This window comes from Zingiber officinale, chromosome 3B (assembly GCF_018446385.1).
Source record: "Zingiber officinale cultivar Zhangliang chromosome 3B, Zo_v1.1, whole genome shotgun sequence".
Classification (NCBI taxonomy): Eukaryota; Viridiplantae; Streptophyta; class Magnoliopsida; order Zingiberales; family Zingiberaceae; genus Zingiber; species Zingiber officinale.
In genome coordinates this window covers 20,952,571-20,969,401 of record NC_055991.1, presented here as the reverse complement: position 1 = coordinate 20,969,401, position 16,831 = coordinate 20,952,571, and the positions used below count along the sequence as shown (strand labels likewise).

At 41.5% G+C, this 16,831-nt stretch overlaps 1 protein-coding gene and 2 long non-coding RNA genes across 4 annotated transcripts; all 3 read left to right on the top strand.

The window, feature by feature from the left end:
• The first annotated feature begins 318 nt into the window (after positions 1-318).
• On the top strand, positions 319-1,257 carry LOC122054737 (U-box domain-containing protein 4-like). The gene is made up of 2 exons (XM_042616175.1): positions 319-353; positions 412-1,257. Exons 1-2 carry the CDS (start codon positions 319-321, stop codon positions 1,196-1,198), a joined length of 822 nt encoding a protein of 273 aa, XP_042472109.1. The 3' UTR covers positions 1,199-1,257.
• Positions 1,258-1,917: 660 nt separating this feature from the next.
• On the top strand, positions 1,918-2,752 carry LOC122056110. The gene is made up of 4 exons (XR_006133027.1): positions 1,918-1,940; positions 2,021-2,101; positions 2,189-2,260; positions 2,659-2,752. It is a non-coding gene; the product is annotated as an uncharacterized LOC122056110 (long non-coding RNA).
• Positions 2,753-15,181: 12,429 nt separating this feature from the next.
• LOC121968125 lies at positions 15,182-15,738 on the top strand. 2 transcript variants are annotated; one of them, XR_006107944.1, is made up of 4 exons: positions 15,182-15,222; positions 15,353-15,462; positions 15,556-15,609; positions 15,692-15,713. It is a non-coding gene; the product is annotated as an uncharacterized LOC121968125 (long non-coding RNA). The 2 variants fall into 2 exon arrangements; XR_006107943.1 differs by having other exon boundaries at positions 15,556-15,738.
• The last annotated feature ends 1,093 nt before the right edge of the window (positions 15,739-16,831 follow it).

Sequence of the window (16,831 nt, the reverse complement as noted above, 5' to 3'; positions counted from 1 at the left end):
TAACAACGTTGCTTCCGTGCTCCACGTTCTTTGCTAATCGTTGGTAGAAATGCTTGTTAGAGCTTTGATATGTGTCCTTCCGTTGCACATTTTGTGTGGGAGGCTTTTTTCCCCTTCTGTTACCCTTCTCGATTTGCTAAGAATCCCACATTCGGGTCGATTTTTGATCTCTGCTTTTATTGGTTGTCGTTAGCACATTAAATTCATTTATGATGTATGAGTATATAACATAGGGTTTCTTGGAATGTTTGGGTGCAGTTTGGAAAGGAAAGGTTTGATTTCACCGCGTCTTAGGAGAAAAGGGTCGTGTTAATATAGATGACCTGGGTGAAGATTGGTTGTGAAATGGAGCAGTATGAGGTTTTGGAGCAGATAGGGAAAGGTGCATTTGGGTCAGCTCTACTGGTGAAGCATAAGGTCGAGAACAAGAGGGCGTCCTTTTGTCTCCGAAAACCTAGCTGACTCACTCGTCGATTTCAAGCTACGGGAGCTTGCCTCCATCGGAGCGGGACCTTCTCGCTCTGCCAATTCCAGTGCCGAGCACGAGGAGCTTCTCAAAATCTCCAGGGGCTTCTCTGATTGCTCCAGCTTTGGCTCCGACATCTCCGGCGAGCTCCAGAGGCTGGCCTCCTTTTCCATATCTGAGGTGCCGCAGAGCGTTGTGGCATCCAACGTCGAAGGTTTCGAGGAATCCGGGCTCAGCACGTCATCGGAGAGCCTAGAGTACGCGTCGGTGGAGGGCGTCGAGCCGGTGGTGCGCGCTTGCGTGGAGCGTCTGAGGTCGGTGTCGGTGGAGGCGAAGCGGGAGGCTGTGGCGAGGATCCGGCTCCTGGCGAAGCACCGGTCGGATTTCCGATCGCTGATCGGGGCGTCGGGGGCGATCTCGGCCTTAGTCCCGCTGCTGCGCAGCACGGATCCGGCTGCACAAGAGAATGCGGCGACGGCGCTGCTTAACCTTTCGTTGGAGGAGGCCAACAAGAGGCGCATAGTGGCGGCGGGCGCGATCAAGCCGCTGGTGTACGCCCTGCAGATAGGGACAGCCTCTGCGAAGCAGAACGCTGGGTGCGCATTGCTGAACATTTCGATGATCGAGGAGAACCGGGCAATGATAGGAGCATGTGGAGCGATCCCACCGTTTGCTTGCTACCTCATCTATATAGAAAAAAAGTCAATAGCCATCTTGTTCATATGCTCGTAATAGCATGTGTTCTGTATAGTGTTTGCATGCTATTTATTCATTTTGTTTATCTTTGCCACTATTATAGATGGAGCTAATTTCAAAAGTAAGAAGCCCATTTATTGTGGATTATAAAGATTCCTGGGTTGAAAAGGTTTCTAAAATTTTACTTCCCCTTGATTTATTATGATAAATTTCTTTTCTGTTTTAGCATTTAGATTGTAAATGGATGTTTTATGACTGCATGTTATATGTATTAGAACTCTAGTTATTTAATCCATGTTTATTCATTCAGTCAATATTCTATGATTTCTTAAACTAGCATTGTTCTTGCAACTGAAAAGATATTTTACATGCACTCTTTGATTAATAACTATATTGGTTATAGGAGCAGAGTGAAGAGCTTGCGCATACTTTTGTGGACTAGATTGACTCTGAGAATAGCTGCCTAGGCTATATGGTTTCAGGGTCTAAAGCTAATAGTGCTTCAATTCATCAAAGTGCTGCTATAAATAGCAGTAGAGTTGTCCATGCCCAAGAGTTTGATGTTTCAGTAACAATGTTGAATATTGTATGTAGTTCAACGCATTTTGTCAAAATTTTTCTTTCCATAATTAGTGAATGAGTTAATAAATTGCTCTCTTCTTAGTATTTTTGTTAATTTGGTTCTTCACAGGCAATCATTCTCTACCATATCCATGAGTATGCATATTCATTATCTGTTCTCAAAAAGTTGTTCCAGAATATCGAGCCAATTAAAGAGGTATGCCTTAATTTAATCATCTTATGAGTTATTGATAAGATGATTCTTTTTGTTCTGCCTTGCTATTTTTTCCTATGCAGCAAATAGCTCTCCGTGATGCCTTCTGCTAAGGTCAACTGCATCTCGTCAATTTGTAGACGTGTATCTCATCTTCTATGGATGTAAACACTAAGCAATGTGATGTTTCTTTTCTGTTTAACATGAAATCTAATAAGTTGTATGTATCTTTTTTTTTTAATATTTTCTAGACATAAAGGAAAAATTATGGAAGCAGTTCCAAAGACAAGAGGAAGGTCAAGAAGTTGTAGCCCTCGACCTAGGTAATGATTTTTTATGTCAATCAGAATTGACATTTTATAATTTTTTTTTTGGAAGTTTGTGTACCTTTGTGGTTTTTCTCTTAGTTAGCACTTTAACTCACATAGTTGATATGGAATGACTATTATCTTTTTTAGAGTTATCCCTCCTGAAAAAATACAGAATATTTTAAATTTCTGTTCAAGTTATTGCAAGATTACCTCAGTCATATAGATTGATGTCATTTGAACCTAATCTAAGAAATTGCTTGATCAGCGCTACCACATATTCAAGCTATGAGCAAACGAAAAGTCCTTTATGATGAAAAATATATAAGCTTTTGGGGCTTAAAAATGGTGAAAAGATGAACAAAGCTTGCACATGGCTTAATGACCTAAGGATATCTTTTATGAAATTGCAGCAAATGCATGACGGATGTAATTCTGCGGTGAGACCAACAAGTAAGAGTAACAGGATTTTAACTTTCTCTATGGTCAACCTTGCATAACAGAACTTGTAGTTTCTTACTCTGTGTTGTTTGCTATGAAGAAGAGTGTACTGTAATCATGTGTGAACTGTGGATATTGTAGATTTCAGAGTCAAAGTCATCAGCCCGCATTAACTTTAGCGTCCAAATATTAGATGCTAAGTTGTTAAGATTAAACCTCAAGGGGCCCTCCTCACCTTTTCTTGCACCTGACCATTCATAAGACTTCAACTCCTAGGGTGTTTAGCATTTGCATTCCAGATTCATTATATTTCATGCACAGCAAGTTTAGATTCTTTACCACAAATAAATTCTTAGATTTAGTGTTTTTAGAATGTTTAGGTTCTGTGAACTGTTGTGATAATGGAACCTATTGTCTACTTGTTTATTTCTTCACTTTGATTATCATTTGTCATTGATTTAATCTGTATTTTAGTTGAAATATAATTCGACTTCAACTCATAAGGATTTTACACTGACCATATTTTACTTGGTTCTTCTCCATACGAAGATCAATTGACTAGTTATTATACAAATTAAGAATGTAAAATTCCCCAAATTTGTTCTATTTTAATTGAAATCTCATTGCTTCCCAAAGATGACAGTGATCCAATGATTCTTTGTTGGGTTTGATATGAAAGAAGAAATTGCATATTTGGTATCCACACTTCTACTTTTTGTGTGAAGACTTTTACACTGTTTGTCTTTAGGTCTCCTTAATAGTTGCAACTAAGGGTTTGATGTTGTTTCTCCATGTCAAAATTGTTAGGACCTTCGGATGGCTAAAGAGGGGGGGGGTGTGAATAGCCTCCACTAAAAACTCAATTAATTCCTCACAAAAATTTGTTAGCACAGCGGAAATAAGCAAAAGGAAAACTGATGCAAGGAAAAGAAACAACCCACCACTAACACAACAAGGATGTACGAGGTTCGGGGATAACTTGCCCCTACTCCTCGGCGTGTCCGTAAGGTGGACGATCCCTTGATCTTTCGGTAGATCACACCCCGGACAAATTTCGGCTAAGTATTTCTCCTTCTCGGTGGAGTAACCTCTCCACAAAGTCTCAGACAAGATTTGAAATGAAGCACAAGACTTACAGAGTTTAGTGGCTAAAAGGAATGAACAATAAACTTACAGCCACGATGAAAGCAAAGCGCAAAGACAGAAGAAGTTCCTCAGCCAAGAGCTAAAACACACAACACTCTTGCTTGATCGACAGAGAGTTTTTCAAAATCCTTTTTCAAACCTCTCTTCTTCCTTCTTCTTATTCCTCTGCTTTCTCACTGTCTTCAGCCAGAGCCGAATCACTGTCACCTATATCGAATCACTGCGACCAACTCAGGCGTCGCCAATCACTCTTCCTCTTCATCTGGTTCTCTGAATTCACACCAATACCATCCATGGTCTTCACTGGTGTCTCTGAGCTCGAACCAATAAGCAAGAGTCAAGCTGTTGCCAACTGATCGCATCCAGTGAACGTTTACGCTCCAATTGCACCGTTTGCAGTGAAACAAAGCAGAAAGAGCACTTGGTCTTATTCTTCTGATGGAGCTTAATTTGAATTTAAGCATTGGCACGACACCTGCAACCTGTAACTCAAAAAGCTTACAGCAGATGGTTAGATCAGATGAATCAGAAATCGCAGAGAAACAGCAGAAGACAAATGACATCGTTGTGGATCGGTCAACAGACCGATCCATGGCCCTCTGGACTGATCAGGACATATCCTGATCGGTCTGGGATGATGCTGATCGGTCTGTGGACCGTTCAGCCTATAGGTGGATCGGTCCACAGACCGATCCCCCTATAGTTCTCTGAATCCATCGCTTCCTTCTGATCGGTCTACAGACCGATCAGATAACCCACAGAGAGCTACTGTGTGGTTACTGATCGGTCACGAGACCGATCAGATAACCCACAGAGAGCTACTGTGTGGTTACTGATCGGTCACGAGATCGATCAGATAACCCAGGTATCACTGGATCAGTCGACAGACCGATCCAGACGGCCAAAGTATCACTGGATCGGTCAATAGACCGATCCAATGCCTCTGTTGGTTTTAGAGCTTCCTAGCCCTAAACCCTAACGTCTTCCTGGTCCAGAGAATGAGCTACCGAGCCCTCTCTGACCTAGTCTGGAGAACAAGCTATCGAGCCCTCTCCGACTTCCACGTCCGGGTCAGAGAACGAGCTACCGAGCCCTTTCTGACCTAGTTCGGAGAACGAGCTGCCGAGCCCTCTCCGACTTCGTCCGGTCCAGAGAACGAGCTACCGAGCCCTCTCTAACCTAGTCCGGAGAACGAGCTGCCGAGCCCTCTCCGACTTCGTCCGGTCTAGAGAACGAGCTACCGATCCCTCTCTGACCTAGTCCGGAGAACGAGCTGCCGAGCCCTCTCCGACTTCGTCTGGTCCAGAGAACGAGCTACCGAGCCCTCTCTGACTTAGTCCGGAGAACGAGGTACCGAGCCCTCTCCGACTTCGCGTGCCAAGTATCCGTACTTGGACTTTTCCTCTCCACATGATCAACCTTGATCATTAATCAGTCTGAGTTTAATTAATATCTGATACAAACTTAAATCAGTGTCAACATCAAAACAACAGCCAGGTCAGACTGTATTAATAATCTCCCCCTTTTTGTTGTTTGACAACACAATTTAAGTTTAGATCAGAAATGTTCATATTTCCTTAATTTTAGGGGAATCAAGATCCTCCCCCTAAGACAGATACAACACCATGTAAGGATAGGGGAATCAAGATCCTCCCCCCTAAAGCCAAACTTTCATTTATCTCTAAACTTAGTTATCTTCTCCCCCTTTGTCAAACACCGAAAAGGTGCGAATTAGGTAAGAAAACGTTAAAGGACTCCCCCTTAACCCATACTATCTTTTTCTTAATCCACCTAGAATGCCCTCTAAGTATATTATAAGACAGTAATAAAGAAATAAGAGACATACAAGACATGGCATATGAACAGCATATTAATAGCCAATAGGAAGTGAAACATAAAGAAAAACAAGAAAATGAGCAGCATAAATATATGAAATTAGCAAGTATCCAGGTCACACATAAGTATCCAACAAACAACATCCAAAACATAGATAATCAAGATGACAGCATAGAACAATGTGTATCAATCAACCTCTTCATCATGAGGAGCATTAGCATCATCAGCTGGAGGAGTGGGTCCCTGAGGTGGCATGCCGCTGCTCGAGGATGGATAGCCCGGGAAATACTGCGGAGGTGGGTATCTGGCCATCCATCCCATAATCGCTTGATGTGTCGCCAACTACTGAATGCGTAGATCATCGTAGCGCTGGTCAATCCGAAAGCGCAGCCCGTGGAGCTCAGCAACCAGCAGCTCATCGTGCTGATCAATACGGCTCTCCAGCTCGGCGATCTGCCAGCGCAGATCAGGATCTGCCTCTCCATCGTCAGCAGCAGCAGGAGGAGGAGCAGCAACAGGAGCAGCCGCAACCTGTCGTGGAGGTGCCCGTGGTAACTCACCTAGTGCTCTCCCATCCTTCCACCGAACCTCCCCATTCTGTCCTATGATGCCAGACTTGGAAAATGCCCGTTTCCCAAGTCTGCAGTCCTGCCTGACCATCTTGACTATTCTACCCTTGGAGACATCAATCTGAAGGGTCTCGAGCCAATCTGTAATTATATGCCCATAAGGCATATAAACAGTGAAGCTGTTTGGCTCACTATAGGAGATGATCGAAGAATAGATGCTAGACATGATGTCAAAGTCGAGACACCGACGCAATCCATAAAGCATCAGGCAATGATATGGTCGGATCTCAGACAAGGGTTTAGATGTGATTGGCAGAAGACAGTTTGTGACAATCTTAAAGAGAATGTAATCTAGGGCAGATAATCTCAAGGCTGCAAAAGTAGGAAAATCAACATCTAATTCATCTAGCCCACCCAGTCTAGGATGTCCGAAGAAATACTCATAAATGGAGTCAGAGGAGACATCAAAGGGTGAAGATAAGGGGTCTGGTAAGTCAGGATATATGGAAAAGACATTTCCTGAACACCTACGGCAAGCTAGATAATCAAAGAAGGCTGAGAAACTGAAATCAAGAGTCTGCTTAGCAACTTTTGTTTTATAACTTACATCATTAGTTTGATGAAGATTGTTATAAAACTCAGATACTAAGTCATAATTGATATCTCGTTCTAAATAGACAAGTGAATCAAGTTTGTAATAGGCAATGATTTCTGACACAGATGGACAAAATTCGTCCATGAATTTTCGATCCACAGACCTACAAGGGAGCAATTTGAAGGTCCGTTGTTTAAAGGCTTGTTCAAAATGATGGTTTGGGAATCTCCCGGAGATAGATGGTTGAGGTTAGGAGGGAGCCTTAGACTTAGACTTCTCAGGCGACTTAGAGGTTCCTTCACCCACTTGTTTCTTCCTAAGGTGTAACAATGTGATACAATGGGGCAAATAAGTGAGCACCGGAGCCACCAGCAACTGAAACCAAAACAAAATGCACAGATACAGTGAGAAATGAAACTGAAATGGCAAGGTGAGTAGTTCTAGGGAAGTATGGAGTTACCTTGGTGCCATTGAAGTATCTTTTGGCTAGGGCTTTGGCGTGTAAAGAGAAGAGAAGAGTTGAGGTGTAGGAAAATGTCGGCTAGGGCTTCAGCGTGAAAGGAGAAGAGAAAGGATCGGGAAGATTTAAGAGAGATCGGCTACAGGTGTTGAAATGATCGGACGGCTGCCCGATCAGGAGATATCAGAAACTTCCTGATCGGTCACCAGTCCGATCAGGGAACCTCCTGATCGGTCTCTGGACCGATCAGAAAATGATCAGTAGCCCTCTCTACATACCAGACTGACCTGATCGGTCCCCGGACCGATCAGGGAACTCCTGATCGGTCTGTAGACCGATCAGTAGGCTTCCCGGCGTACAAAACGAATCTGATCGGTCCCTGGACCGATCAGATTACAAACAGAAGGTCTGGAGAGATTTTTGGATCGGTCGACACACCTATCCACCTTCTCCTGATCGGGCTGTAGACCGATCAGTGTCTGATACTGAAGTTTCTCCAGTAATTTCAGTAACTGAAATTCGTAGAGGTGTTCGATAATTCGTAGAAGTTTCTCCAGTAAAACTTCCAAATTCAGTACCTAGAACCTGAAGAATCTACAAGTATAACTATTTCCTAAAGATTATGGTCTGAAATTGTTTATAGCCCGAAAGTTTCAGACATTTAGAAAAACAGACAACTCAAGTCTTGAAAACTGAAATTTTCGACCTTGTTATGTTCAGTTTCAGGTTTGTCAAAATATAACCAAATTGCCATCATTATTTCAAGGACTTGTCCTAGTTTCAATCAAAATCATGAAAAGTATCGATCAAAGGTATCAAACAGTCCATCAACCAAAGTTACATAATTTCTAGGTAAAGATCCAACCAAGTTTCCTTGGTTGGAATATATGAGTAAGTTCTAGGAACCAAATACACATGAATTATGTAATGGTCTTCCCCATACTCAATTTATGTCTCTTTAACCTAATTATTCAAGGGATGCATGATACATTTTGAATAATTCGGCTGATCCTAGCATCTCACCCCATTTCTAGCAAACAAAAATAATTTGTTAAACCTTATAGTTTGTGTGAGATGCCCCCAAGTTGCCCAAATTAATTTCTCATTTTTTTTATTTATCGTTTTAATTGTCCTTATTGATCATGACATGGTCCTAATGACCTATTGAGCCAAACACATTCCCAATTCTCTCCTCAAATGACTAAATTCATTTTCCGGAAGAGGTTTGGTGAAAATATCGGCTAGGTTTGACTTTGACTCAACATATGTGAGTGCAATGTCTCCCCTAGCTACGTGATCTCTAATGAAATGATGACGCACTTCAATATGTTTGGTCCTTGAATGATGGACTGGATTTTTTGTTAGGTTTATTGTGCTGATGTTATCACACAACACTTGCACTCCCTTATATGAAAGCTCATAATCTTCTAGGGTGTGGATCATCCACAACAATTGTGACACACTCTCTCCCATGGCAATGTATTCAACCTCAGTTGTGGAAAGAGCAACGCAATGTTGCTTCCGACTTGACCAACTAACCAATGATGAACCTAAAAATTGGCAACCCCCACTAGTGCTTTTCCGATCCAATTTGCACCCAGCATAATTGGAGTCGGTATAACCTATCAAATCAAAAGACTCAGTACGAGGGTACCAGAGACCTACTCTAATTGTGCCCTTAAGGTATCTCAGAATTCTCTTAACTGCAATTAAATGAGATTCCTTGGCACATACTTGATATCTAGCGCACATGCCCACAGCAAAAAGTATGTCCGGTCGACTAGCTGTGAGATATAGAAGACTACCGATCATGCTTCTATATTGCGTTAGATCAGCTGGTTTTCCACTCTCATCATTGTCAAGGCGAGTGTTCGTCGCCATTGGAGTGGATACTTCCTTAGAGTCACTCGTTTTGAATTTCTTGAGCATCTCTTGAGTGTATTTCGTCTGATGGACATAGATGTCATCTCGAGTTTGTTTGATTTCAAGTCCAAGGAAGAATGTCAATTCTCCCACCAGACTCATCTCAAACTCACTTTCCATGTGAGTGATAAATTCATTCAAATAGCCTTTGTTATTTGAGCCACAAATTATGTCATCGACATATACCTGGGCTACAAATATGTCTTCACCATCTCTACGCAGAAATAGTGTTGGGTCTATTTGACCTCTTACAAAACCCTTTTCTAGTAAGTAAGTTGACAACCTTTCGTACCATGCTCGAGGTGCTTGTTTAAGCCCATAAAGAGCTTTCTTGAGCTTGTACACGTGGTTTGGAGCTTCGGTATTCACAAACCCCGGTGATTGTTCAACATAGACCTCTTCTTTAATGAAACCATTTAAGAAGGCCGATTTAACGTCCATTTGATAGAGCTTGAAGCCTCTATGTGCAGCAAAAGCTAGCATTAAATGAATGGACTCTAATCGAGCCACGGGAGCATAAGTCTCATCATAATCGAGGCCTTCGACTTGACTATAGCCCTTGGCTACAAGTCTTGCCTTGTTTCTTACGACTTCTTCCTTTTGGTTTAACTTATTTTTGAAGACCCATTTGGTTCCAATAATGGTGGTCTTCTTAGGTCTAGGAACTAAGTCCCACACTTGGCTCCTTTCAAATTGACTTAACTCATCTTGCATAGCTATGATCCAATCAGGATCGTGCAATGCCTCATCAACTAATTTTGGTTCGATTTCTGAGATCAAGGCGACCTCATTAGACTCATTTCTAAAGAATGATCTAGTCCTAACCCCTTGTTGAATGTCTCCCACAATCTGGTCTTGGGGATGACTAGAGGCTATCCTAGATTGCCTTGGTGTTGGCGGTGCCTCATGAGAGGTCTCACTAGACACAGACAAGAGCTCAGTATCAGGCAAAGGATCAGACTGAGTCCTCTCTTGCCTTTGCTCATCATCATCGGAGTCAATTTCGACTCTTTCTATGTTTTGATCATTTAAACTTAGATTTCTAAGTTCAAATTGAATTTCTCCTACATCCCTTGATTGATCATTTGATTTAGGAATTTCTTCAAATGCTACATCCGAGGACTCTTCAATCAATTTAGTCCTATTGTTGTAGACTCGATAGGCTTTGCTGATGAGAGAGTACCCGACTAGTATCCCTTCGTCAGCCTTAGCCGTGAACTTTCCAAGATGATCCTTGGTGTTCAAGATAAACACCTTACAACCAAACACCCTAAGATGTTTAATTGTAGGGGGTCTCCCAAACCAAAGTTCATGGGGAGTCTTTCCTAAAAACCTATGTATTAAGACTCGGTTTTGCACATAGCAAGCGGTATTTACAGCTTCAGCCCATAAGTAGCTCGGTAGTGAGTACTCATTGAGCATGCTTCGTGCAGCCTCTTGCAAGACTTGGTTCTTTCTCTCCACAACCCCATTTTGTTGTGGGGTCCTTGGAGTAGAGAACTCATGCCTATATCCTTTTTCTTGACGAAATTCTAAAAATCTATGGTTTTGAAATTCTCCACCATGATCACTTCTAATTGTTTTAATTGTTGTTGATTTTTCATTTTCAGTTCTTCTACAAAAAGAAACAAAAACATCTATGGTTTGATCCTTATTTTTCAAAAAGAAAGTCCATGTATATCTAGTAAAATCATCAATGATCACTAAGAAGTATCTACTTCCATTCAATGAAATGACATTACTACAATCAAATAAGTCCATATGCAATAAATCTAAAGCAGTAGAGGTACTTACAGCGCTTTTACCTTTATGAGACGCTTTTGTTTGCTTACCCTTTTGACATGCATCACATAATTTTGTCTTTTGGTACTTGATGCTTGGTAAGTCTCGCACTAATCCTTTGTTGGCCAACTTTCAAATATTCTTCATGTTTACGTGGGCCAACCTCCTATGCCAAAGCCATGATTCTTCTTCTTTTGACATGAAACACTTAGCAGAGGCATTAGTAGCACTTTTAAAAAATACTTGATAAATGTTATCTACCCTTGTGCCTACTAGTACCGTGTCAAGTGTGTCAATGTGTTTGACCAGACATTGACTTGAATGAAACTCAATTGTGTAACCTGTATCACACAATTGGCTGACACTTAGGAGATTAAAGGTCATCCCCTTGACTAGAAGGACATTTTTGATTTGGAGACATTCGGATATATGAATATCTCCAACTCCTATAACCTTAAGGCTACCATTATTACCAAAGGACACATTACCTCTATTTTTGTTTTGAAGGGTAGTAAAGAGTGACTTGTCCCCGGTCATGTGCTTGGAGCATCCACTATCAACAAACCAAGTTGATAGATGCTCCCCCTTGACAAATGCCTACAAGACACGAAAGATAGATGTTTTAGGTACCCAAATCTTGAGACCTAATGCATCTACAATGAAAGACCTAGGAACCCATGCCTTGGTCACACCCTTCCTAGTCTTATGAACCCTAGAAGAATGTGATCTATGAAATTGGGTTCTAAATACTAGGGAAATGAAACTAGACTCCTTAGGTTGATATCCTAACCCAGCCTTGTTGTAGACTACCCTTTGGGCATTTAGAATCATATCTAAGGTCTTAGAGCTAGTTGAGAATTTCTCAAGCATTTTCTTGAGTTTCTCAACTTCACTCTTTAAGGCTTTGTTTTCATCCTCAAGAAGCTCTTGGTGTAGGTCATCAACCTCATCTTCCCTAAGAGTCTTCAAATGTTCTACTTCATCTTTTAATGATTTGATTTCAGTTTTTGATTTCTTAAGCAAAGTAGATAAATATGTAATAGTTTTATAGCATTTTTCTAAGTGAGGAGAAGTTACCTCTTCATCATCCGAAGATGATGAAGCCGCGGCTGATGTATCACTTCCGGAATCCGATTCCTCCCTTGCCATGAGCGCTAATTGACGAGTGCTTTTCTCCTTCTCTTCCTCCGATGAGCTTGAGGAGGATTCATCCCAAGTAGCTTTGAGAGCTTTCTTCTTGGCCCTTTCCTCCTTCTTCTTGAGTTTTGGACACTCGCTCCGATAGTGTCCTTTCTTGCTACACTCATAACACGTAACATTAGTCTTATCAACATTTTGATCAATAGACTTACCTTTCCCTTTGTATCTCCGACTCCTTCTCATGATTCTCCTTACGAAGTTGGCCATCTCGCTTGATGATGATCCACCTTCATCATCGGACTCAGAGGAGGATGAGGATGTAGGAATCTCTTTCTCCTTCTTATTTTCTTTCTTCCTTCTTCCATCCTTGCTCTTTTCTCCTGCAACTAAGGCAATACCTTTCTCCTTTTGACCCTTGTTAGCAAGTTCATGAAGTTCCATTTCACAAAAGAATTCATCTAATTTAACAATTGAAAGGTCCTTGGAGACCTTGTAGGCATCTACCATAGATGACCACAAGGTATTCCTCGGAAAGGCTTTGAGAGCGTACCTTACAAGATCGCGATTCTCTACGCGTTCATCTACGGAATGAAGACCATTGATGATCTCTTTGAACCTTCCGTGTAGTTCACTTACCGTTTCGTTCTCCTTCATGGTGAGATTTTGTAGTTGGTTTAGGAACAAGTCTCTCTTGGCGATCCGAGAGTCTCGGGTTCCTTCTTGGAGCTCGATGAGCTTGTTCCACAAATCCTTTGCGCTCACAAATGGACCTACCTTGACAAGTTGATTTTTGGCTATCCCACATTGTAGAGTGACCACCGCCTTGGCATCGGCTTGTCCTTTGCGAGTTTACTCGGCGGACCACCTAGACGACTCTAGTTCCTTACCTTCTTCGTCCTTCGGAGGTGTGAACCCTTCCTTGACCGAGAACCACATGGAGATGTCGGTCTTGAGATAATACTCCATACGGCTCTTCCAATATTGGAAGTCCGCTCCGTCAAAGTAGGGTGGACGATTGGTGCTAAAACCTTCCTTCATAGCCATCTTCTTGCTCTTTAGGGTGTTAATCCGGATGCAGAGCGCCTTGCTCTGATACCACTTGTTAGGACCTTCGGATGGCTAGAGAGGGGGGGGTGGGTGTGTGAATAGCCTCCACTAAAAACTCAATTAATTCCTCACAAAAATTTATTAGCACAGCGGAAATAAGCAAAAGGAAAACTGATGCAAGGAAAAGAAACAACCCACCACTAACACAACAAGGATGTACGAGGTTCGGGGATAACTTGCCCCTACTCCTCGGCGTGTCCGTAAGGTGGATGATCCCTTGATCTTTCGGTAGATCACACCCCGGACAAATTCCGGCTAAGCATTTCTCCTTCTCGGTGGAGTAACCTCTCCACAAAGTCTCAGACAAGATTTGAAATGAAGCACAAGACTTATAGAGTTTAGTGGCTAAAAGGAATGAACAATAAACTTACAGCTGCGATGAAAGCAAAGCGCAAAGACAGAAGAAGTTCCTCAGCCAAGAGCTCAAACACACAGCACTCTTGCTTGATCGACAGAGAGTTTTTCAAAATCCTTTTTCAAACCTCTCTTCTTCCTTCTTCTTATTCCTCTGCTTTCTCACTATCTTCAGCCAGAGCCGAATCACTGTCACCTATATCGAATCACTGCGACCAACTCAGGCATCGCCAATCACTCTTCCTCCTCATCTGGTTCTCTGAACTCACACCAATACCATCCATGGTCTTCACTGGTGTCTCTGAGCTTGAACAAATAAGCAAGAGTCAAGCTGTTGCCAACTGATTGCAGCCAGTGAACGTTTACGCTCCAATTGCACCGTTTGCAGCGAAACACAGCAGAAAGAGCACTTGATCTTATTCTTCTGATGGAGCTTAATTTGAATTTAAGCATTGGCACGACACCTGCAACCTGTAACTCAAAAAGCTTACAGCAGATGGTTAGATCAGATGAATCAGAAATCGCAGAGAAACAGCAGAAGACAAACGACATCGTTGTGGATCGGCCAACAGACCGATCCATGGCCCTCTAGACCGATCAGGACACATCCTGATCGGTCTGGGATGATGCTGATCGGTCTGTGGACCGATCAGCCTATAGGTGGATCGGTCCACAGACCGATCCCCCTATAGTTCTCTGAATCCATCGCTTCCTTCTGATCGGTCTATAGACCGATCAGATAACCCACAGAGAGCTACTGTGTGGTTACTGATCGGTCACAAGACCGATCAGATAACCCACAGAGAGCTACTGTGTGGTTACTGATCGGTCACGAGACCGATCAGATAACCCAGGTATCACTGGATCGGTCGACATATCGATCCAGACGGCCAAAGTATCATTGGATTGGTCAACAGACCGATCCAATGCCTCTGTTGGTTTTATAGCTTCCCAGCCCTAAACCCTAACGTCTTCCTGGTCCAGAGAACGAGCTACCGAGCCATCTCTGACCTAGTCCGGAGAACGAGCTACCGAGCCCTCTCTGACCTAGTCCGGAGAACGAGCTACCGAGCCCTCTCCGACTTCGTCCGGTCCAGAGAACGAGCTACCGAGCCCTCTCTGACCTAGTCCGGAGAACGAGTTGCCGAGCCCTCTCCGACTTCGTCTGGTCCAGAGAACGAGCTACCGAGCCCTCTCTGACTTAGTCCGTTGAACGAGGTACCGAGCCCTCTCCGACTTCGCGTGCCAAGTATCCGTACTTGGACTTTTCCTCTCCACATGATCAACCTTGATCATTAATCAGTCTGAGTTTAATTAATATCTGATACAAACTTAAATCAGTGTCAACATCAAAACAACAGCCAGGTCAGACTGTATTAACAAAAATGTATTAATTGGCTGCTATATGAAACATGTCTATTTTTTCCTCTAATTATTTCTATTTTAACTAATATCTTACTCATTTTTAAAGTACATGATGATTTGTTGTTGACTTGCATACAAAAGAAGAGAAGTTTATTTACTATGTGTAGTTCTTGTTTGTGTGAACTCTTAATCATTATCTATTTATTTCAGGTTCTTTATAACATTGCTATTGCAGAATACTTTCACTGGAATATGCTACGTAATTCAATAACTCCTATTTTTCCACTGGACTGTTAATCTCTTTTTGATTTTGTGGATAACTTTGCTGCAAACTATGCTCTGAAGAGAGTTTATTATGTTAACTATGCATTGGGGATATCTGGACGTAGGAAACCTTGCTGGCATCTATTATGAACAAAGTCAACTTGACATGGAAATTCTGCATTACAAGCAAGCTATCAACTGTGATTCTACCTTTATTGAAGCTTACAATAATCTGGTAAGTTGATAATGGTCTAATATGTCAAAATGTGGTATCCTTCTTGATGGTGAGCCATGTTAGTTAATGATCGACTTTCTTGCACATTAAAAGGGGAATGCTCTCAAAGACGCTAGACATGTGGAAGAGGCTATCAACTTCTATAGGGTGACTTTTTAATTTGGATATTTTTATTCTCTTAAGTTTTTTTTCCTTGTTGAATAACTTCATTTTAATAATTTTTCCCAAGTCATGCCTTGCTTTACAACCTAACCATCCACAAGCATTGTCAAGCCTTGGCAACATATACAAGGACTGGTAAGCTTTAGAAATGTTTGATGACAACTATGAGGATAGTTTATTTTTGTTCCTTAATAAAACTTCTCTTCATGCAGCAACATGATGAGTGTTGCTGCATCATTCTATAAGGCAACTTTAGCAGTTACAACAGGGATATCTGCGCCCTTCAACAACTTGGCTATTATATACAAGCAACAGGTAGAGTACTATATCTGCCTTTTTCATCGCTAGTTTGAGAGTTACTACATATTGCCTCATTTAATGGAAGAAAGTCATATAATTTGTATATCTTCTTCTTTGCTGTCTTTACCCCTAGTTGGAAATTGATAGTTCTCTTGTATTACACCAGGGAAATTATGCAGAAGTGATAGCCTGTTACAATGAAGTTCTTTGCAGACTGCTGCTGATGGTCTTGTCAATAGAGGGAACACATTTAAGGAGATTGGTAGAGTTACTGAAGCAATTCAGGATTATATACGTGCTGTGAATATCAGACCAACTATGCCTAAAACCCATGCAAATTTGGCTTCAGCTTACAAAGATAGGTAATTTCTTCTTTGAATTTGTGCTGGTGTTGGACTATATCAGTATCTTACATCATTGATTCTTCTTTCTATTTATTTGTGGTTGAGATAATTGATGTGCGTTTCTTTTTTTAAGCATTCCAATTACTCATCTTGTTACCTGGTGCTCTTACTGCTTTTTCAATTATGATTTTTGGTCTTGATTTACTAATATATTATTTATGTGTTTTTACAGTTTATAAATATCAAGTACTCCAGAGTTGAAATTGATGAAGTGCGGTTCGAGTGGGCTGAATGCATGCTAGATTACATTTGAGTAGGAAAGGTATTTGATTGTTGAAAACTTTGGATGATGCATGCATTTGCATGGAATGTAAATTGTGAATATTACCTTGATGTGTACAATATCTATTACCTTTTAATGTTGTAAAAAGAATATTTATGTATTTTATGGATACTGTTGTAAGAAGAATATTTATGTAATTTGTAAATATTTGTGTATTTTATGGATACTGTTGGAAGAAGAATATTTGTGTAATTTGTGAATATTTGTGTATTTTTTTGGT